At 53.1% G+C, this 23825-nt stretch overlaps 1 protein-coding gene across 2 annotated transcripts in view; it reads right to left on the bottom strand.

Moving 5' to 3' along the window:
* POLR3H (RNA polymerase III subunit H) overlaps window positions 1-10099 on the bottom strand; it is a 13510-nt gene extending 3411 nt beyond the window's left edge. Inside the window, exons 1-3 of one of the 2 annotated variants that reach the window (XM_007453971.1) lie at window positions 9968-10099; window positions 6938-7034; window positions 126-212 (exon numbers count right to left, since the gene is read on the bottom strand). In XM_007453971.1, coding sequence (XP_007454033.1) covers window positions 126-212; window positions 6938-7034; window positions 9968-10078 — 295 coding nt within the window. In that variant the 5' untranslated portion in view covers window positions 10079-10099. The remainder of the gene's footprint in view (window positions 1-125; window positions 213-6937; window positions 7035-9967) is intronic. The other variant, XM_007453970.1, reaches the window with a different exon arrangement.
* Between the last annotated feature and the right edge of the window lie 13726 nt (window positions 10100-23825).

Raw genomic sequence — 23825 nt, 5'->3', positions numbered from 1 at the left:
TTCCCTATGTGAGCCCTCCCCTGACCACACGGCCCAGCACAGAAGCTAAAGGGAGGCGGGCCAGCCCCACCATCTGCCCCCAGCGTGCTCCCGGGTCTCATGCGAGGACTCAGGGCCAACATTACCGTGCACTCCCTCCGGGCTGCAGCCTTTGATATTTCCAATCAGAATCTCGTCCAGGAACGGATGGAACACCACATAGCGAAAGTGAACTGGAAATGAAAGCGTGTCGGTGATGAGCAGGCCATGAGGAAAGGCTGCTCCAGCTGGGGTGGCCTGTGCTTTCCAGTGTCCACTCTCACTCACCAGCATGCTGACCCCGTGGCGACACCAAGAAGCCACACAGCAGTCCACGCCAAGTGCCCGTGGGCCTAGACCTGTTAGCTAAGCCGGAGGGACCCTCGGCCCCGTCCCCGTCAAGGCCACAACTTGGCCCCCGTTGTGAGAGGCCGGCGGCCCTGGAGCTGAGGCTCCATTCCCAAATCCATCAGTCACACCTGAGCTCAGATTCTGGGCCAGCAATGACTCCAAAGTCAATTCTAGCCTTCCTCCAGGCTCTCTCCTTTATTTATTTATTTATTTTTAAAATTACCGGGCTGCTGTTCTTTTTTTTTTTTTTTTAATTTATTTTTTTTATTTTTGGCTATGTTGGGTTCTCGTTGCTGCTCGCGGGCTTTCTCCAGTTGCAGTGAGCAGGGGCTACTCTTCATTGCGGTGCGCAGGCTTCTCATTGTGGTGGCTTCTCTTGTTGTGGAGCACGGGCTCTAGATGTGCAGGCTTCAGTAGCTGTGGCACGTGGGTTCAGTAGTTGTGGCTCGCGGGCTCTAGAGCACAGGCTCAGTAGTTGTGGTGCACGGGCTTGGTTGCTCCGCGGCATGTGGGATCTTCCTGGAGCAGGGCTCGAACCATGTCCCCTGCGTTGGCAGGTGGATTCATAACCACTGGGCCACCAGGAAAGCCCAGCCTCCCTCCTTTAAATTCTAACGAGGGCAGAAGCAACTGACAAAGAGAACCAGGTTTGGAAACAAGTTCCTGCGTCTCCCGCTGATTGGCAAAGTTTGCCCCAGGCACAGCTCTGACCGGGAACAGGACGCTAAAAATGCTTTGGAATTTGGGGTGGGGGAAGAGCCGATAAACCAGCAAAAATGCCTCTGTGGGTTCTCAGGTCCCGTCCTATGTGGTTCCTACTCACCTGACCCCAAGAAAAATATCAGGTAAGGTCTGTGCCCACATCACAGACTCTGACTCCACAGCCTGGCAGAAGCCATCACTCCATCACTGCTGCCCCTTGCTGAGCGCCTGCCCCCTGCCCTGCACACACGCGCGCACACACACGGGGTGTCCACCGAGCCCCAAAGGTGGTGTCTAGGGCCTGAATTCCGCCAGGGCTAGTAAATAACCATAAGGCTGCCCCCTGGCAGTCGCCCAGTGTCCATCACGATCCACCTGTGTCAGATGTCATGCTTCCCCAGTGTGACCATGCGCAAGTGGCTCAGAGAGGCTGAGTTACCCATTCACAGTCACACAGCTATTCTGCCAAGGGGAAACTCCAAGTCTTTCTGAACCATGAGACAGGAACACTGGGTTGAATCTGCCTTCCTCAGAAAGGGTTTAATCCCCAAACACAGGCTTCTGCTACCAGTGCCCTTAGCTGCCTGGTCTGGCAGCCTCACCCCAAGGACAGCAGGGTCCACCTGGCCCCCAGCTCCCCACCAGGCTGCTTCCCCATGGCTCCACCAGGCAGGAAAGCGTGGGAAAAGGAGAGGAGGCAGCTGGTGCCCCTCCCTCCCTGGGAGGAGACAAATACAAGCCGTCTGAGCCTTCTTAAGATGGGAGAGCCGCATGCTGACCTCGGAGAGGGTAGATGAGGGCAGATGTCACTTACGCACAGTATGGAAAACTCCTGTCCCCTGTATGACCCAATGTCAGTTCATTTTAATAAATCCCCACGGAGCCTCTGCCAGGTCTGTGCCAGGCCCGATTTGGGCACTGGGCTTGCAGGGGCAGGACGACACATGATCCTGTGCCCAGGGAGCTCAAGGCTGGAACAATTACATCCAGAAGCAAATGGTGAGCCACCCAGGTGTCTGACAACAGATCAATGTATAAACAAAATGTGATATATCCATACAATGGAAGATTATTCAGCCTCAAAAAGGAATAAAGTACTGACACATGCAACAACATGGAAGAACCTTGAGGACATTATGCTACATGAAATAAGCCAATCACAAAAGGCCACGTATTTTATGATTCTATTCATATGAAACGTCCAAAATAGGCAGATCCAGAGACAGAAAGTTGATTAATGGTTGTCAGGGGCTGGCAGAGCGGGGAGTAACTGCTAATGAGTACGGTGTTTCTTCTGGGGGTGATGAAAATGTTCTGGAATTAGCCAGTGGTTATAGTCACACAGCCTGGTGAATATACTAAAAGCCACTGTACCGTATGCTTTAAAAGGGTGAATTTCATGGTATGTGAATTATATCTCAATTAAAAAACAAAAAAGGAAGGAACTTCCCTGGCAGTCCAGTGGTTAAGACTCCACGCTTCTACTGCAGGGACCACACGTTTGATCTCTGGCCAGGGAACCAAGATCCCACATGCCACGTGGCCAAAATAAATAAATAAATAAAATAAAACAGGAGGCCACAGACCAGCTGGAGGGCCAGCTGGGATGGTGCTATGTTGCGGTCCACCTCCCAAGACCCCCATCTGAAGTTCTAGGGATGTTTAGCCTGTAGGTGGGAAGACTGGAAAGTCAAAAAGGATGGGTCTGAAGGACCAGTAAGAAGAGGAAGACCCGTTCTTAGTTGTAGGCTTGAGCAAACTTTGTCCCAGGATACGTAGGGCTGCCTCAGGATATGGTGAGTTTCAACAAAGGACAAATAACATGATTCCACTCACATGAGGTACCTGGAGTAGTCGAATTCATAGAGACAGAAAGTAGAATGGTGGTGGACAGGGGCTGGGGGGCGGGGGATGGGGAACTGTTGTTTAGTGGAGACAGAGATTCAGTTTCAGAAGACAATAAAGGGACTTTCCTGGTGGTGCACTGGTTAGGAATCCGCCTGCCAATGCGGGGGACACGGGTTCAATCCCTGGTCCGGGAGGATCCCACGTGCCGCGGAGCAACTAACCCCATGAGCCACAACTGCTGACCCTGTGTGCTGCAGCTACTGAGCCTGTGCTCTAGAGCCCACGTGCCACAACTACTGAAGCCCACACACCCAGAGCCCATGATCCACAATAAGAGAAGCCACTGCAATGAAAAGCCCACGCACTGCAACGAAGAGCAGCCCCTGGTCGCCACAACTAGAGAAAGCCCGCACGCAGCAACAAAGACCCAACACAGCCAAAAATAAATAAATAAAAAATAAATAAATAAAATAAAAATTTTAAAAATAATAAGTTAAAAAAAAAGAAGACAATAAAGTTCTGGAGATGGATGGTGGTGATGGCCACACAACAATGTAAATGCACTGAATGCCACCGAACTATACACTAAAAATGGTAAATTTTATGTTATATGTGTTTTATCACAACTTAAAAAACAAGGGAAAAGAGCAAAGCAAACGGTGGGCACAAGGACAGGCTGCTCCAGAGCCCAGAGCGGAGCCCCAGTTCAGCCAGAGGCAGGGGAAGGAGGTGGGTCCAGCCGGCCTGGCAGGCATAGAGAACACAGGGCTGGTGCGAAGGAAAGGTACCCTAAGTGACAAGGGATAAGGCTGGCTAGTCGGGGCCAGTGTCACCAGTCACAAAGCCTAACATGTCGTGAGCACCTACTGTGTGCCAGGCGCCGGACCAAAGGCCTCCCGTGGTTTTTCTCGTTTATTCCTTGCAAGGGCTGTGTGAGGCGGGTACCATTATCATTACACCGTTTTTCCAGAAGTGAGTCTCAGAGAGACAGGTAAAGTAATCTGGCCTGAGTAGAAGGAGAAATAGAAAGAAGTAGAAGGCAACTGGCAAATGAATAATCCTCTAAGCGAAGGCAGAGGCCCGCTGCGGAGCCCCGCTCAGCACACCCCTGGCCACAGCCCTGGCGAGGCAGTGGCAGGAGGGGGGCCTGGGCTCGTGCTCAGCCTCGAAGCCTGGCCACCGATCCCCACCACAGACTAACGACTCACCCTGCGCGATGCTCGACGGGCCCTGAAGAGCCTTGTAGCCGCGAGCGTTAACCCCATTTTACAGATGAGGAAAGTGTGGCTGAGGAAGGTAGTCACATGCCTGAGGTCCCCACGAAGCGGGGCCAGAGCCAGAATTCAACTCCGGGTCTGTGTGACAGGCCTAACCCTGGGCTCTACTCCTGTGCCTCGTTCCCAAGAATGCAGGGGACCCAGGGTGAAGCAGGGTGGATAAGAAAACCAGCAGTGAAGTCCTACACCAAGCAGCAGATACAACCAAATGAATGGACAGAATTTCCTCATATTTAACTTTTTTCTCTGAGTTTTCTTTCTTTTTTTAAATTTTATTTATTTATTTATTTTTGGCTGCGTTGGGTCTTTGTTGCTGCACACAGGCTTTCTCTAGTTGTGGTGGGTGGGGACTGCTCTTCGTTGTGGTGCACGGGCCTCTCATTGCGGTGGCTTCTCTTGTTGTGGAGCACGGGCTCTAGGCGCGCGGGCTTCAGTAGCTGTGGCACATGGGCTCAGTAGTTGTGGGTCACAGGCTCTAGAGCGCAGGCTCAGTAGTTGGGGCTCACGGGCTTAGTTGCTCTGTGGCATGTGGGATCCTCCCGGACCAGGGATCGAACCCGTGTCACCCGCATTGGCAGGCGGATTCCTAACCAGTGCACCACCAGGGAAGTCCCTCTGAGTTTTTCTTGAAGTTCTGGTCCCCTGACCACTTGTCTCCTGGACAGCAAGGCCCCTGCCCCACGACAGAGACTGGGCTCAGAGCCCTCATGGCCTTGTGTCCACATCACTGACTGGTCTTTCTGCTAACGAAACCGTCCTGGTCCCCACACGCAGCTCTCCACAGAGTTCGATGACATCCGTGAGAACTAATTAAGTCTCTAGATTCCTGGACACACACCAGGCAGCCTCACGGCACATTCTGGAATGCTCGGACATCTCTGTGCTGAGGCTGACGCCCCCAGTATGGGCCAGGGCAGGGCTCCTGAAACGTGGCCTTGTGTGAGAATCCCTGCAGGCCCCTCCCCAGAGATTCTGACTCAGAGGGTCTGGGGCAGGCGGGCGAGCACCCAGCAGACGGCGAGAGGCATGCCTGCACCCCGACTAGCCCCGGACCACCTCAATGGCACCCTTGCCCTCTGCTTCTGATCTGGTTTGTCCAGGCAGGGGAGAGAACACCCCGCTTCCTCCCTGAGCCCTCTCCTCAAGGTGACCCGCCCTCTACTCCTCCCTCCCATCGGGGGTGCACATCCCTTGCCAATGTGACCGCAGCCCCTCCCATCCAGAGGAAGCCCTTCTCCATCCTTAGACTCTGGCCTCGGCCATGTGACCTGCTCTGGCCAATGGGATATAAGCAGAGGCCTGATAAGCATCTGTGCTTCGGTGCCCAGTCTACCTACTGAAAGAGGACACCACACCGAGCAGAGCCGTGAAACCCAGCCAGAGCCCCCCATCCAACCAGTCTGTCAACCACCAGACACATGAGACCACCCTATACCATCCAGCCCTGGCCAAGCCAGCCCAGAAGACCACCAAAGAGCTGACCCACAGCATCGGAGAAACAATTCAAATCGATGAGCTGTCAAACACTCGCTCTGTGCCAAGGTCCTGTCCTGAGAGCTTTGTACATATTAACTTAGTAATTCTCACAACAATAAAGTCTACTGTTAAAAAATAAAAAAATAAAGTCTGTTAACTGCATTTTACTGAAGAGGAAACAGAGACACAGAGAAGTTACATGTTCTGCTCAGGACACACAGCAAGTAAGTAGCAGAGCTGGGATTTAAACCTAGAGGCCACACTTTTAACCATTAGGTCTTGGTGTCCCTCAAAGTCTCCCACCCCCAACCAGCCACCTCCCCAAGACGGGCAGCTGTGCTCCCCTCCGCTCTCCCCACTTTTAAGCTAGCAATGCCTACTCCAATTGTCTTCCACTATCTGTCCACCCACCCTACCCGAGCAGCCTGAGAGCCAGGCAGAGCAGGGCTCATATAACACACAAGACCAAAGGGGACACAGACACAGAGCCACAATCTCAGAGCTGGAGAAGCCTTGAGAATCACCTTGTCTACCTCCCCTTCTTATAGATAGGAAACTGAGGCCCAGAAAGGGGAAGATTCTGCCCATGGTCACCCAGTAAATTCCTGGCAGAGTCAGGACTAGGCCCCAGGTCTCCCAACACCCTGACCAGGACTCCCCCTACAGAAAACTGAGCCCCAAGAAGCCCAGTGCCCAGAAGGAGGGCACCCACCTTTGGTGTGTGATGCACCGTCCCCCGGGAACACATAGGCGTCCTCCAGCTTGGTGATGTCAAACAGGCAGATGCAGAGTCCCACGTTGTACACGACCTGTGGGCATCCGTGTACACCGCCCGTGACCTCGAGGCCCAGCTCCCTGCGTAGTCTCTCCTAAGATCCAACGGGCAGCTGTGCTCCCCTCCGCTCTCCCCACTTTTAAGCTAGCAATGCCTACTCCAATTGTCTTCCACTATCTGTCCACCCACCCTACCCGAGCAGCCTGAGAGCCAGGCAGAGCAGGGCTCATATAACACACAAGACCAAAGGGGACACAGACACAGAGCCACAATCTCAGAGCTGGAGAAGCCTTGAGAATCACCTTGTCTACCTCCCCTTCTTATAGATAGGAAACTGAGGCCCAGAAAGGGGAAGATTCTGCCCATGGTCACCCAGTAAATTCCTGGCAGAGTCAGGACTAGGCCCCAGGTCTCCCAACACCCTGACCAGGACTCCCCCTACAGAAAACTGAGCCCCAAGAAGCCCAGTGCCCAGAAGGAGGGCACCCACCTTTGGTGTGTGATGCACCGTCCCCCGGGAACACATAGGCGTCCTCCAGCTTGGTGATGTCAAACAGGCAGATGCAGAGTCCCACGTTGTACACGACCTGTGGGCATCCGTGTACACCGCCCGTGACCTCGAGTCCCAGCTCCCTGCGTAGTCTCTCCTAAGATCCACCCCCCCCCCCCCCCACCCCCCCGCCAGGCAGGTATGATTATCCCCATTTTACAGCTGGAAATGCATTGGGGCACTGCCTGAGGTAAGGAACTCGGGGAGGATGCTGAGCTCTGGAAAGAACAAGGTCTTTGGTGACATGACGGATGCAGGTTACAATGCCAGCTCCACCACTCCCTGTGCGACCTCCAAGGTCACTTCTCTGAGCCTCAGTTTCCCCATCTGCAAAAATGACATACCAGGCTGTGGGGTTGTTAAATCAAGAGAACAGCTGCGAAGTACCTAGCTCAGTAGCCAGCTCACCTGCTAGAAATAACAATCACCAATCAAGGATCATTATCATTACTAATAAGGATCAGTGGTGGGGAACCCCTGGTTAAACCTACACTTTCCAAGGCCCCAGTTCCATACTAGAGCTCACAGTTTAAAGTGTCAGACCACAGCTAATCGCTGTTCTGCTCACAAAGTCTCGGACACACAGACGGGGCCACAGGGACTGAGGCTGGCAGAGTGACACATAGGAGGCCCTGAAACTGGGCAGAGAACAGGCAGAGGACATCCCATGACCCATCTCCACTCCAGGATGCTGCAAAGGACTAGCCGCTTGGTGTCTGTTTATCTGACACCAGCGTCATCACCTCCCAATTAGAGACCTTGCAGGACTGTTCAAGGATTAGCAAGAAGCTCAGAGAACTCAGAGTCCTGGCCTGACCTCAGGGCAATGAGGCAGAGTCGGCTGGCTTTGGAAGCACAGGGAAATGTGTGCCCTTGGCTGGACCTTGGACCTCTTCTGTGTGGCCTCCTCTCAAATGACTCAATGACTCCAATACAGAAATACTTGTCTGGGAATTCCCTGGCAGTCCAGCTCTTTCACTGCTGAAGGCCCGGGTTCGATCCCTGGTCAGGGAACTAAAATCCTGCAACCCTCGCAGCGTGGCCAGAAAAAAAGAAATATTTGTCTGAACAGGTCAGAGAAGGACCTGCATTACAGAAGGACTATATACCTTTCTTATAACTTTCACACCTTTTCTCTTTGTCCTTTAGAGGCCCCTTCTCCTTTTACCTCACAAAGTAATCAGACACCATCCACTAAGGACTCCATGAGTTCTCTCCACCAACAACAAATCCCCAGGTCTGTACACTCCACCTTCTGTGATTTCAGGCTCTATGGAAGGGACCTGCCTCCTGCCTACAGCCAGCCAATCATCCTCCGGCTCTCTCCTTCTCAGCCTACCACCTCCTGTTGTTCTACAGATGAAGACCATTATTCGATGAAGTCCTGCAGACCCTGTATGACCTGGTTCCCACCACTTTCCAGCCTCTCCTCTCTTTGTGCGCTCAGGCCACACCAGCCCCTCCATGCCATGATAGATGCGATATTTCCTCCTGCCACAGGGCCTTTGCACATGCTGTTTCTGCTTCCTGCACAGCTCTACTCTCTGCCCAGAACCTCCCCCCCAAAAAAAAAACAAATCCCCTATGTTAGTTCTTCCTCACCACCAGATCTCAGCTCAAGCACCACCTCCCTAGCAAACCCTCTTGTCTCCCTCATTGTAGGTGAAGTTCCTTCATTCCACAGGCTTGTGAACAGCTGTTCTCATAATATTTACCTCAACTTCTCATCACACACTCAACTGTGGGAGTCTCTCATCCATATCAGCTTTCCCCACCACACTACAGAGCAGAAGCTTGTCTGTTTTATTCATTTAATAAATAATTATGGAACATCTACTCTGTGCCAGACTCTGGCTAAATATGGGGGATACCATGGGGAAGAAGACAACAGTCACTTGCCCTCATGGAGAGGGAAAGAGAAAAACAGTCCATGCCATGATAGATGCGATATTTCCTCCTGCCACAGGGCCTTTGCACATGCTGTTTCTGCTTCCTGCACAGCTCTACTCTCTGCCCAGAACCTCCCCCCCAAAAAAAAAACAAATCCCCTATGTTAGTTCTTCCTCACCACCAGATCTCAGCTCAAGCACCACCTCCCTAGCAAACCCTCTTGTCTCCCTCATTGTAGGTGAAGTTCCTTCATTCCACAGGCTTGTGAACAGCTGTTCTCATAATATTTACCTCAACTTCTCATCACACACTCAACTGTGGGAGTCTCTCATCCATATCAGCTTTCCCCACCACACTACAGAGCAGAAGCTTGTCTGTTTTATTCATTTAATAAATAATTATGGAACATCTACTCTGTGCCAGACTCTGGCTAAATATGGGGGATACCATGGGGAAGAAGACAACAGTCACTTGCCCTCATGGAGAGGGGAAGAGAAAAACAGTAGCCAAGTAAACAAATAAGAAAAGAGTGGTAAGTGCTAAGAAGGAACGAGTGATATGGCACAGAATAACTGCAGAGGCAGGGCTGCTTCAGAAAAGGCCATGGGAAGGCCTCTGAGGACCCAGCACTAAGGCATGCTAGCCTGGCACATAAAAGGTGCACAAACATTTTTTTGCAGGAATGAATGGATAAACCTCCTTACAGCTAAACTACCATCCATCTTCACAGAAACAATGCGTGGTTGGACAGCAATTATTATTTCCATTTTACAAATGGAAGTTGAGGCCCAGAGGGGGTAAAGGACTCGCCCTAGATTGCAAAGTAATTTGGAAGTGGGGACGCTAGCAATTCCCAGTTACAAGGCCTTTTTCAAACCCAGTTTTTCTTTTGATTCCTGCCAGCATCCTAGTGGGTTAAGGATTACCCCCATCCCATGCACAGGCTTAGAAACCGAATTCTGAGACGTTACGCTATTTGCCCAACTCCAAGGCTTGGCATGGCCAGGCCGGCAGCGGTCGGGTAGGCAGTGCTGGGCCCTCCCGTGCCAAGGCCTGCCCGCGACCCCGTGGACCCAGTACCTTGTTGGCCAACTTCTTGTTCAACTCCTCGGCAATGGAGTCGTTGAGCTTCCTCTCAAATTGCCACGGGGGGATCCGCACGGTGTCTACCATCTCCACCAGGACGAACATCCCGGCCTGCGCGGGGGGCTCTGGGAACGGGTGGGTCAGTCACGCACCGGGGCCTGGGGCAGTGGGGATCCCCGAGCCCGCTCCGTCCCGTTCCAATAGCTGTGACCAGCCCCCAGGCCAGCAATGGGGCTGCACCGTAGGTGTGTCCCGTGCGGGGCGTGCTCCGCTACTACAAAGAGAGGAAAATGAGGCTCAGCCGCAGGGTCTCGGGGTCGAGCGGAAGGGGTGCGCGGCCAGCCACACACAGCCCTCGCCAAGCGCCACCGCCACGCACCGCGAACCCACACGCACCCAGCGGCGGCTAGACTTTAGGCGAGACTCCGAATCCGGTAGCTTCCGGAGGACCGACCAATAAGAATCCTCGGCCCGCCCCCCGACGCGGGGCGGAGCTGTCTACCGGCTCGTGCGCGGGGCGGGGCGGGGGAGGGGCCTGGGTGGTGTAGGGTCGGGTGGGGCCTTGCCTGCCGCCGGCGCAGCTGTCAACCCTCCGACAACGCTCTCAGGTTGCTAGGCGACCTCGGTGCAATCCAGTCATCTCTCGCCCAGCCGGTAAGTACTCTCCTTGCTGGCCTCGGGCCGTCCTCTAAGCTGCAGCCAGAGTGATCATTTCAAAACGCAAACACAGTATGCTTAGACCCTACAGTACTCTGGAAACGGAGAGAATTGACTGGTGGGACCTTTCTCGGATGATAGAAATGTTCTGTATCCTCTTTTAGCGGCTGGTTACAGAGATGTACATAATTGTATATATTTGTATATAATTGTCAAAACCCATCCAGCTCAACACTTAAGATCTTTGCATTTGATTTTAGGCAGATTACATCTCAACTGAAAAGTAATAATATATTGGGACAAACAAAACAAAACAAAAACCTCAGTGACAGGACTTTCCCGGTGGCGCAGTGGTTAAGAATCCACCTGCCAATGCAGGGCACACGGGGTTGAGCCCTGGTCCACATGCCGTGGAGCAACTAAGCCCGCGTGCCACAACTACTGAAGCCCGTGCGCCTAGAGCCCGTGCTCCGCAGCAAGAGAAGCCACCGCAATGAAAAGCCCACGCACTGCAAGGGAGAGTAGCCCCTGCTCTCCGCACCTAGAGAAAGCCCGCACGCAGCAGCGAAGACCCAATGCAGCCATAAATAAATAAATAAAATTTTAAAAAGTATTTAGGAGATCATTATTTCTTCCTCTCAAATATCTCTCAAATTTTCCTTCTTCATTCCATTCCCACAGCTACTGCCCTGAGGGCCTTTTCATTGCTGCCCTGGAGCTTAGCCACCACACATCCCAGCTCCTGCCCTCAAGTCCTTCCTGCAACTGACCCCCCACACGGTCACAAAAGCCTTCCCTTCATGAATATCTTTTGTCCACGCAGAAATTCTGGACTAAACCCAGCCTTCCTCTCCAGCCTCACCTCCCTTCTGTCCTCCTGGCACTGGGAGTTTCCAGCCCGAAGGATGGAGGAAGCCATTTTATATAGCCCAACCTTGAACCCTTTTTTTTTTTTTTTTTTTGCGGTACGCGGGCCTCTCACTGTTGTGGCCTTTCCCGTTGCGGAGCACAACAGGCTCCGGACGCGCAGGCTCAGCGGCCATGGCTCACGGGCCCAGCCACTCCGCGGCATGTGGGATCTTCCCGGACCGGGGCACGAACCCGCGTCCCCTGCATCGACAGGCGGACTCTCAACCACTGCGCCACCAGGGAAGCCCTTGAACACTTCTTTACCTGAAAAACTCCTACTCATCCATTGGAACCCAAATGTAATACCTTTCTCATTCATTCACCCAACACACTATTTTACAGCTGTTAGAGATCCAGTGGGGAAGAAGAACTGGTTCCCAGGCCCAGCTTCAGCTCAGAGGGGGTGCAGGGAGGAGAGGGAGGGCGGGGCCAGAGGATTTGATGCTCTCTCAGGGATCCAAAAATTTATAGGGGAGATGAAAACTGGTGAGACTGGAGACCTAGGCAGGGTCCAGATCACAAGGGCCTTATTATTATATTATCCATTAACTTTTAATCCTCAAGACAGCTGTATAAGGTAGGAGCTATTACCATTGTTTTCTAATTTATCTCATCGTCATTTATCTCATCTCATTTTGCCTCACCTAAAGCAAAGAGGGTTTAAGTGGGTCGTTCTAAGTCACACAGCTAATAAGTGGCAGAGCTGGGATTCAGGCTCCAGAGCCCATGATCATCCTAACCACTGGGCTATGCTGCCACCACATTAGCCCAAGGGCAGCACCTTCTAGGTCAGAACCGGGAAATGACATAGTGACACATCAGCTGGAGGGACAGAGGATGGGAAGGGGCTGGTGTGGAGACAAGAACACCAGGGAGGAAATTACTGGGTGGCCCCTGAAAGAGAAGACCCAAGCAAGCTGGTAGCCATGGAGAGCAAAGTTGGGCCGAGTCCAGAGGTCTTCAGGGGGTGCTCTCAGAGATAGGGTGGAGGACCTGTGGACGGAAGTGGGAAGAGCCAATGCCTAAGGCCTTTCACTGAGATGGGAAACTGGAAGAGGGCCAGGCTCAGGGGATGAAGCCAGAATTGCAGAGTTCCCAGGCTTTTTTATAGTAGTCAGCTCATAGGACTGCAACAGTGATTTGTTGGCACGATTGCTTTCCTCATTAGTTAAAACAAGGACCAGGCTTCTTTATTAATTCTCTGCGTCCTTCCACAGAAGCTTTGAGGTAGCTTACAAAGACTTAGTCTGCAAGCCCCTCGACAGCAGAGGACTTCTCTGTCCTGTCCCTCTGCATCCTCAGGGCCTAGCCCTGTGCCTGGCACAAGGTCAGCGCTTGTAAATATGTGCTATTTGAACGAACAAAAGGAGAGCAAAATAATTGCTAAGAGTGTAGGAGTGAAGGAGAAATAGGGTTGGAAACTAATCCGGGAGGATGAGGAGAGAGCAGTGGTGGTTAAGGGCATGGAGTTCCCACGCCGCAGCTCACTAGCTAGCAACCATGGTGGAGCCGGTGAACCTCTCAGCGCCTCCTTGCCTCTCTGTAAAATGGAGATAATGATAGAACCCATCTCAAATGATTGTCCATCAGTGGAAGACTGGATGAAAAAATATACATGGTGTACCATAGAGGGAAATAATGCAAAGCCATGAGAAAGGATGCAAATGCTCTCTGTGTCTTGAGATAGAATGATATTCAGAATATATTGTTAAAAAATGCAAGGCACAGAGTGGTCTATATGGGATGTTACTATTCATATAAAAAGGAGAAAAATAATACTGTGTGTGTGTGCGCGCGCGTGCACAAGTGTGTGCTCTGGGACTAATTACGCTGGCTGTCTCCAGGGCAAGGAACTGAATGCCTGAGGGGTGTGGGAGAGTGACAGGGGTAGGAAGGAGAATTTTTTTTTCAAATGCCCTTCAGAATCTTTGATGTTTGGGATCATAGGAACATATTACCTATTCAAATTAAAAACTGAATAAAATTCAAATTAAAAAAGCAATTAAGGGCTTCCCTGGTGGCGCAGTGGTTGAGAGTCCGCCTGCCGATGCAGGGGACACGGGTTCATGCCCCGGTCCAGGAAGATCCCATATACCGCGGAGCGGCTGGGCCCGTGAGCCATGGCCGCTGAGCCTGCGCATCCGGAGCCTGTGCTCCACAACGGGAGAGGCCACAACAGTGAGAGGCCCGCGTACTGCAAAAAATAAATAAATAAATAAATAAAATTAAATTAAAAAATAAAAATAAAAAAGCAATTAAAATTTTTTTCACTTCTTAAAAAAAAACCCTCTCGGCCCCCTTTCCCTCCAGCTACTGCCCCATCTTCTGCTCCCTTTAACCAGCAAAACCCCTTGAAGGAGTCATCTGCATTTGCTGTTTCCAAATCCTCTCTTCTTGTACTCTCTTTAACCTGCTCCCGTCAGGTTTTTGGCCCTACCTCTCAACCCAAGCTGCTTTTTCAAGGTCAACAATGGCCTCCACTTTGGCAAATCCAGTGATAATTCTCAGTCCTCAAGGGCAGCGTTTATCCCAGCTGATCACTCCCTCCTCCTTCACACACCCGGATCCTCTTCCCACCTCCCAGTTTCCTCCACCCACCTCTAAACTGGCGGACTCACCTGCGCAGTCTACAAACCTACCTGCTCACATGCCCATTTGGCAACTCAAGCTTAACCTGGGCCAAAATGGCGCTCCTGGTCGTCTCTCCCCCACAAACCTGCTCCTATCCTATCTGACTTTCCATCTTCAAAAAGGACTTTGTCCTTGGGCTTCCCTGGTGGCACAGTGGTTAAGAATACGCCTGCCAATACAGGGGACACAGGTTCGAGCCCTGTTCGGGGAAGATCCCACATGTTGCAGAGCAACTAAGCCCATGCACTACAACCACTGAGCCTGTGCTCTAGAGCCCATGTGCCACAACTACTGAGCCTGCGTGCCACAGCTACTGAGCCCGTGCGCCTAGAGCCCATGCTCCGCAACAAGAGAAGCCACTGCAATGAGAAGCCTGCACACTGCAACTAAGAGTAGCCCCTGCTCGCCGCAACTAGAGAAAGCCCGCACACAGCAACAAAGACCCAACTCAGCCAAAAATAAATAAATAAATTTATTTAAAAAAATAATAAATATGTTTTAAAAAATGCCCTCCACGGAGGCAGAGGCATAGCTGAGGACCACCGGGGATGGTGATTCTAGAAGGGACCTAAACAAAGCATCCCAGGACATTGCTCTCTGTTCTGGTTTGAGCCAAAAGCAAAGTACAGAAAGTCAATAGGTATTTGTTAGGGCTGCTGTGCATGAGGGCTAGTGCTACAGCAAGGGGGACCAACAGGAAATGGGGAAACAGATACAGATCACCTCAGGCACTGCTGCTGAGAAAGCAGCAGTAATCACATGCATAATGTGATAGCAAGTGAGTGAGAACTGCTCCTCTGGCCAAGGTGGTCAGGGACAGCCTGGCTCAGAAGGTGAGAGCGGAGGTGAGCACTAAGGGTTGAGGAGGCTGGAGGCCCAAGGTCCAGGAGCACACATCTGTGGACAGATGGCTGATAGAGGCCTGGCTCACGGCCCATCCCAGACCTAGGTCAGCTGGTCAGCTTGCCTGTTCCAGCCCCAGGTCCTCAGGGAAGGGTGCAAGGGAGGCCGGCTGTGGGCCAGGGACCCCCTCACCCCATCACAGAGAGCTTCTCCTAGTGACTTGAGAGGATCCAAGCAGCTACAGCAGAAGGAGACCCTCACCCACCAACCTAAGGGTAGGCTCCAGGTTAGGGGCAAGGCTGGGAGAGCCTCCCATACCCCCGTCTTCCTGCCTGCCCTGACCATTACCCTGGATGAGGCTGCGAGGCTGCCAGCGACACTGTCTCATCTCAGATGAGGAGCGGCCCTCTTACCAGGTCCCCCAAACCTTACACAATGTGGCTCTGCTCCAGCCACACTGCTGACCTGAAGTTCCTTGAGCATGCGGAGTCCTGTCCTGCCTCTGGGAGTTCTCCCTTGCTGTTCTCTCTTTGGGAAACACTTTTCCCTGCTTTTTTTTTTTTTTTTTTTTTTTTTGCGGTCGGAACGCGGGCCACTAACTGTTGCGGACTCTCCCGTTGCGGAGCACAGGCTCCAGACGCACAGGCTCAGCGGCCACGGCTTACGGGCCCAGCCGCTCTGTGGCATGTGGGATCCTTCCGGACCGGGGCACGAACCCGTGTTCCCTGCATTGGCAGGCGGACTCTCAACCACTGAGCCACCAGGGAAGCCCTCTTCCCTGCTTTTGACAAGGCTGGCTCCTTCTCACGCCTTGGGCTCAGCTTACCGGGCCCCTTCTCAGCCCTCTGTCTCAGCAGGTAGACTTGGCCCTATTAGTCTCCTTCGTCTCACCCTGCTTGTTTGTTGTCTTCATAATTTGTGACTATACATTTATTTGCTTGTGCACTTTGTGCTAAGTCTCTTCCTAGATGAAACAGGAGCTTTGTAAACTCAAGGCATATACCTGTCTCGTTCATTGCAGTCTTCCAGCCTGGACCATCTGACACATAGTAAGTAGTCAGTAAATATTTGTCGAATGTATGAGTGAATGAACAAATGATGTGGTCAGAACTGCAGGAAAAGATCTTCTCTGGCAGAAGGGCAGTAGTTGAATTAGAGAAGATGACTGGGGCGTAGCCAGAGAGGAGGGAAGGACCGCTCTGCTTTGCTGGGTAAAATCGTTAGTAGAGGCTGGAGATGAGTCTCACAGTGAAGGAGAAGGGCATCCAGGGAACTGAAGACATTGCAGAGGCAGTGTGGTGTAGCAGAAAGAACAAGAATGTAATGAAGTCAGAATTCCTGCGTTTTAATTCCAGCTCTATCACCAGCTGTGTGGTGCTGGGTAAGTTTCTTATCCTCTCTGTGCCTAAGTTTCAGCATCTGTCAAGCGGCACCAACAACTTAGGAGTGTATGTACCTTAAAGGGTTATGTGGATTCAAGGCCACATAAGCCCAGAACTGGCCCCCACTTGTGGGCTGACAGTCAACAACAAAACGGGGATTATAATTCGATTGGAATCAGTAAGACTAAGAGGCTGCTCTGCTTTGACTCACCTCTGCAGTCTCTCCAAGGCGACGGAGGCTTTCGAGGAGATGAGCTTTGGAATGCTTGGTTTCCACAGAAATAGCCTCCATGGCGGAGCCCCTGGTTTTCAGCAGATGATTTCTTTGTAACTCGGCTGCCAGTGGGTAGGTGGGTGGTGCCACTGGCTGCTCTTTTCCTGAATGAACAGCTGTGCCCTCTCGTCTTTGTCGAGAATAATCATAACACTGCTCAAACCTCAGCCCAGCCTCCTTCATTCACGGCTCCCTGGCTGCCTGGCAGTCACAGCACGTTTGCCAGCTGGCGGGGTGGGGAGGGCCTCAGAGACTGGAGGCTGGATGTGAAGGGACAGGTCAGGCCCTTGGCCCTTGCCTTGGCCTTGTCCCCAGCGGACCAAGCAGCAGCCTCCTCAGAACTGGCCTTTGAGGCCCTGCCTCCCAGCCTCCAGGCTCATACCCTACCTCTCCCTTCCCTCACCCCTTCCAGCCACATCAGCCTCCTTCCCAGTCCTCTGTCACGCCAAAGCTCGCTCCCACCTGAGGGCCTTCTAACACACCATCCCCTCTTCCCACAATTCTCTCTAGATCGTGGCAAGGCCAGATACTTCTTGTCACTTGGGGCTCAGCTTAAACATCGTCACCTCAGAGAGGTCCTCCCTGGCCACTCCCCTCTGCTGGCTCCTAACGCCCAGCCACCAACAGCCCAGGGCCGAAACTCTACCAACTCAGGAGCCACAGGAGGTGAGCCTGCCGGGCATTCCAGCCTAAGGCCTGACTCTGGTTCTGATGGGCCCGGCCTGGGCCAGGGGTCCTGTGGACCAAGACAGGGGAGAGAGGAGTCCCCAGGTGAAAGCAGGGAGGCATTTCCCCCCAGAAGGGACAGTGGGTGGTGGGCAGGGAAAATCACAGGTGTCCACCCTGGCCCCAGCCCTTCTCCAGAAAAACAAGTGGGTGAGTGTGGAAATCATGGGTCTAGAGCCTGGGGCCCAGGCCCATCTGTGCAACCTGTTTCCTCACCCAGGTAAACCTCACAGAGTTGTTGTAAGAAAAAGGTGGGATGATGCCTGGGAGGGCACTTTGAAAACTATTGTTATCTTTAGAAGAGATGGAGGCAGAGAGGAGGAAGAGGAATTAAAGGGGGGATGGGGTCCTCCGTGCAGGGTCCTCAGACTGGGTGGAATAGAATCAGAACTCCGGGCCTCAGGTAACAACAGCTGATGTGTATCACCATCTCTCTTGCAGAATCAGAAACCTGATTGTTCTGGGACGTTCTGGAAGGGCATGGATAAGCAGTCCCATTGGTTCAAATACCCCTCTAACCAGATAAGGAATGCAGGCAAGTCACTCATCCTACCCGAGCCACTCTTTCCTCACCAGCAAAATCCAGATGATGGTAATATATTGCTGGATTGTCCTGAGCTTTAAATGAGGGCAAAGCAGGTTGCCTGACAGGTGGGGTGCCCTCAATGCCTCTTACTAGCTATTTTTATTAGGTATTTATATCTTTCTTAATTGTCTCCTTTAAAACTCCCCACTCCTTTTTTTTTTTAATAAGCCTTCTTTTGAAAATGCCATGCTGCGTCAGCAGTACTAAAGATATGTGAGGAACAGACTTCGTTCTTTCCAAGCCGAGTCTGAGGAGAAGGGACGGGAAGAGGGAAGAGGAACCAGTGTGTAGGGGCCTCCTGTAGCCAGGCCGGGGCTTGTACACGGGCTGCGCTGGAGCCTCCAACAGCCGCCTCAGAAAGGGCCTCCTTCCTTACTTTACAGAGCGTGTGGAGGACCAGAGTCGTAAGAGACTTGCCCAAGGTCACCCAGCTTGGAAGCACTGGGGCTGAGACTCACATCCAGGGCCTCTGGAGAGCTTCCCAGGCTGTGGTGCTTGTGTGTGTGTGTGTGTGTATGTGTGTGTGTGTGTGTGTGTCTGTATGTGTGTGTGTGTGTGTGTCTGTGTGTCTGTGTTTCTGTGTGTCTGAAGCAAATGTTCACTCCTCTTCAGTTCAATTCACTAGAAATAGCTCAAGGGCTTTGCTGTGGGTCAGACAGAGGAAGAGATGGGTTCCTGCGACCTACCCACGTGGGTTCACTCACGAGGATCTCAGAGCCAAGTGAGGGACAGACCAGTGGAGGGCAGGAGACACAAGAGGGTACAGAGGGGAGAGGGAGGTCTGAGAGTCCCTGCGACCCTGCTGTGGCCTCCATTCTCCCAGACTCACCCCCCACCCCGCGGCCCACCACACACACACACACACACACACACACACACTCACCACCCCACTTGCTCCCGCACTGCCAGGAATGCAGGCTGTCCCCAGCTCTTCCTCCTCTGCATTCCTCAGCCACAGCTCCCACCTGGCAGGGCAAATTATACCCTGGCCTGGCAATAAAAGACACTTTCCAGAAAAAGAAGCTTTAGGGCCCTGAGAGACGCAGCTAACTTTCTCACACTGCCTGCGTCTGACTCAGGAGGTGGTGCCGGGGCCAGAGGAGAAGGGCCCTGTGTCCCTTTAAGCAGGGAGTACAAATTTCCATCCCAGCCCCGCCCTCCAGCTCTTCCTGACGTCAGGAGGAAGGCTTGTGTGAGTGAGTGAGGGGCCTGAGGTGCCGCATGCTCACGCACACACACACACACACACACACACACACACACACACACACACACACAGAGTCATACACACAGCTCATCTTTCAGACCATCCCCTGCTCATCAGCTCCAAGCGTGCGAGAGAGGCCGAGTCTGAAGCCAGCTGCAGGAGGCAGTGCCAGGACCTCAGCTGCCAGGGAGAGGTAAGGGGCCAGACCGTGCGGGCACACAGAGGGCACACTGGAAACTGGCTCTGGCAGGGGCGAAGGAGGGAGGCGTGACTTGGGGGCGCTGGGAAGGTGGGCACCTCCCCTGGGGCTGGTTCAGCCCCGTTCAGTTTACAGAAGAGGGGCAGGCGGCTGAGCACATGAGCCCACCGGGCCATCCCGCCGCCTGCGCTCCCTCTCCCTGGCCCCCAGGGGAAGCTGAGGCTGTGTGGCTCCCTGTGAGAGGGTGTGTGTGTGTGTGTGTGTGTGTGTGTGTGTCTCGTCTGCTTCTTGTGTCTGGCTCAAGAAGCAGAGAGCATCAGACCCCTGCCAAGCCGCAGCCTCCTGTCTGGGAACCAGGGGGAGAGAAATGACTGGAGAAATCACTGTGTCTCCTACCAGACACTGAAAAGAGAGTGCAGCAGGGAGCAAAATAGGTCTTTCCCCTTGGAATCTGGGCTGGGGGTCGGGAGGGACCATCTGGGGCAGGCAGACAGTTGGACCTGGAGCAGCTGTCTCATCCTGACTATTTCTTCCCTGATGTGATGGGGGATAATGGTGTTAATTGGCTTGGAGAGGTGGCTCCATGTTATGATATTCCCCTTTGCCTCAGAGCCAACCCCACCAGGAGCTCTTGCCTTTCCTAAGGCCACTCCTCTCCCTTGCCCACTGGTCTGGCTCTAACCTCCACCCTTGCCAGGACGCAGCCCCTGGAGGGCAGGGGTGATAAGCCAGGGGCTGCTGGGTCCCCTGCTGTGGGATTCGGGGACTCGGGCGGGCAGCCTTGCTTAGTGCCGAGTCCCTCAGTGGCTTGACCCTGGCACAAGGAGTCCAGGCGGAGATAAGGGGTGATGCTGGCACCCAGAAGGGAGACAGCAGGTTCCTGCCAATCTGCCAGCCTGTAGACTCTTCCCAGGCAGAGGGGAGGGAGACGCGGAGCGAGAACAATAATAAATACAGAGTGTGAACTGCTGCATCCGCTGGGGCTGGGGGAGGGGAAGAGGAAGTGCGCCTGGATGGAGGGTGGGCAACCTCTCTGAGAGCCTGGCATCATGCCCGCCTGGGTATGCTCCAGTGGAGACCTCTCCCTGGGAAGGGGCTGTCTCCAGCCCCCTGGGGGATGGGGAGCCAGTTCCCCAAAACTGACTCCATCCCAGAGGCCTCTGGGTCCTCCCAATTCTAGATGTTTCCTCCTCCCAGCCTCCTACCCCACCTCCCCCCACCATTTCTTTTAAGTCCTTTCCAAAAACATCTATTTCCCCATATCTGCCCCACCCCTCTGGATCTGTCTGACCCTCCTCCAAAAACAAAAACAAAAACAGAAAAACAAAGACAGGTGTAAGCAGGAACCAGCTCACAGGGGCCTGGGAGAGGTCAGGGGACAATCCTGGCCACAGAGGTTTCTCCCAGGCCTGGAGAGAGATGGATGGGCAATGTTCACAGAAGTCCACTGGCCATGGAGGGGGCCTCCCTAGGGGGGACTGGGGGGTCCCACACAGCTGGCTGGTGGGGAGGGGACACCTGCAGGCTGGTCTAGAGGCAAGTCCCTGAGAGTGGCACCAGCAGAGGGAGCTCAGGGCTTAGCTGAGCTGGTCACATCCACTGGTAACAGCCAGCAAAACCAGGACCCAGAGCCTGGTGGGAAGAGGTCTTGGGGCAATTCAGACCTTTGTCCATGCAGAGCATTAAGATGGGAGGCAAAAAGCAATGGGAGCGGGGAGCTCTTCCCCTGCCCCAAAGCCAGTGACATGATGGTCACCAGGAGGAGTGGCATGGCACGCTGGAAAGCTCATGGGCTTTTGGGTTATATTGATTTGAATGCAAGCTCGGCCAGTCTAAATGTGACTTTGACCAGTCCATACCTCTTTCTAGGGGGACTCAGGATGGGAAAGCAACTTGCCCAGGGTCACACAGCCCAGCAGAGCTGGGATGTGAGCATGGATCTCGTGGTGCCCATCCTGGCATCCCTACCCCCACTAATACCAAGGAAGCCCAAAGGGCTTAATCATAGCAGCCCCCAGGGCAGCTTGGGGACATGACAAGGGGGAGAGTTAAAGGGTCTCAAATAAGCTCAAGTATTGGCCGGGGCAGCGCACCCCCACCTCCCCGCAAAACACACACACACACACACACACACACACACACACACACGATGTGGGAGAGGGAAAGAACCAGGTTTAATTAGGTCACCTCCAGCTGCTAGAGCAGCTTTGGCACTGATGTATTTTAAGGAGTGTCTGGGAGGCTGGGAGAGGGGGAGGGCCGGGGAAGTGCCAGCTTCTCTCTGGTGGTTCCTGAGGCTGTTTACTCACCCTCCTCTGGCCCATCACAGACAAGACCTCAAAGTTCAGAAAGCCTTTCCACCATCACCCTGTGTTCCCTGCCCTTCCCCTTTCTAAGCCACCATACCCATTCCTCCCCCTCTCTGTTCCTCCACAATGGGGGCTTGGGCTGGGATGTTTTTATTGAGGGAGTTGCTTTTAAGCTTGCTGTAGTTGACAAGTGACTCACCCAAGGTCACAGTCTGAGTCAGCATAAAGCCAGAAATAGAACCCCAGGCCCTGTTCTCTTCCCTCTCCAGGGGAGGCAGGAACTTTCAGGAACCTGCTGCGCCCCCCTCCCTGCCTCCCACCCGAGGCCTTTCTGCACCGCCCCCCAAAACGTCTCCAGGGTGCGGAAGGCAAGGCTGCGTGACCCCAGCAAGACTCTTCACCTCTCTGGGCCTCAGTTTACTCCTCTGAAGAACAGGGTTAATAACAGTAATTATCATGTAGGTGTGCTGTGAGGAGTAAATGAGGAACAGGGCAAAGGGTTTGGCATACCACTTGGCACACGGTTAATAATCAATCGATGGTGGCTGTGATCTTTTTCTTTTTTAAACTCACTACTTGAATTTTGTTTTGTTTTCTTTTTTTAAAAATAAAATTATTTATTTATTTTTGGCTGCGTTGGCTCTTCGTTGCTGCACTTGGGCTTCCTCTAGTTGCAACGAGCAGGGTCTACTCTTCGTTGCGGTGCACGGACTTCTCGTTGCAGTGGCCTCTCTTGTTGTTGAGCATGGGCTCTAGGAGCATGGACTTCAGTAGTTGCGGCATGCGGGCTCAGTAGCTGTGGTTCGTGGGCTCCGGAGCATAGGCTCAGTAGTTGTGGAGCACGGGCTCAGTTGCTCCACGGCATGTGGGATCTTCCCAGACCAGGGATCAAATCCATGTCCCCTGCATTGGCAGGCGGATTCTTAACCACTGTGCCACCAGGGAAGTCCCGGTGGCTGTGATCTAGTCGTATCAGGACTAACCACCTTGTGTTCTGCTTGTCTATCTGCTACCCCCAGTGGACTGGGGCCCTCTAAGGGCAGGGCTGTCTCCTCTCCTGTTTGTTGTCCCAGAGCCTGGCAATCATATTCAGTGACGTGTGTGTTTCTGACAACCTCAGAGGAGAGTTGGAGTGACCCTCATGAGTCATCTGGACCAATGATGATTCATATAGCTGAGGAGAAAACTGAGGCCCAGAGAAGGGCAGGTGCTTGCCCCAGGTCACACAGCCCTGGGTGGTTGAGCCAGCTTGCTTTCCCTGATCTGCCCAGAAGGAGAGGGATTCGCTTGGTCAACAGAGGACTCTGAGGGCCATCTCCTGCCCAGTTCTTTTTTGGGGAGCTGATAATTGGAGGAGCCCCAACACCAGGTTGATGGCCACCTGCTGTCAGGGCTGAGTCACCATTCACAGCCCTGTGAAGCCGTATCACGACCTTGCCTAGGGTTATCTCCGAACAGCCCTGATGTTTTGTTTTCAGCTCCCCTGGCCCTTTTGTCTGTGGAATTGCTGGGGTTTGATCTTCTTGCAGGGAAATGAAGAGGATCTTGGCTGGCAGGGTCACAACCAAAACACTCACAGGTGGACCATTAACACAGCTCCCGGCTCCTCTCATAACCTGGACAGGGTGCTATGACTTGCCCTATTGGACAGATGGGGAAACTGAGGCTCAAAGAGGGAGGGTCACTCAGCTAGGACACTGTAGAGCCAGGATTCAGTCCTGGGCCCTCTGGGTCCTGAGCTGTCCTCTTGCCCTCCAACTGCTAGTTCTGAAGGGCATTATTCCAGGCCAGAGGTGCCCCCAGATGGGCACACCGAATTCCTCAGGAGCTAGGGTTTAGCTCTGTTTGAGTCGAAGCACATGTTCTACAGACACATCTAGTTCTCTGCTCTTGGAGTTTATTTCCCCTTTCTCAGGGAAAGTTCTTTTGGGAAAACTTCAGCCTTGTCTTGGCTGAACCAGGAACAGAATTTATCCTCTCAGGAAAAGCACCATTTGCTTTCAGACAGATCTGGCCTCTGTCACTTACCTGCTGTGTGACTTTGGGCAAGTCACTTAACCTCTCTGAGCTTCAGCTTCCTCATTTGTAAAATGGAAACAATTGTGATTTCAACCTTTGAGGGCAACTGG

Source organism: Lipotes vexillifer, unplaced genomic scaffold, assembly GCF_000442215.2.
Source record: "Lipotes vexillifer unplaced genomic scaffold, Lipotes_vexillifer_v1.1 scaffold382, whole genome shotgun sequence".
Taxonomy (NCBI): Eukaryota; Metazoa; Chordata; class Mammalia; order Artiodactyla; family Lipotidae; genus Lipotes; species Lipotes vexillifer.
The sequence above is the reverse complement of the archived record's forward strand: the minus strand, read 5'-3'. Positions and strand labels throughout refer to the sequence as shown.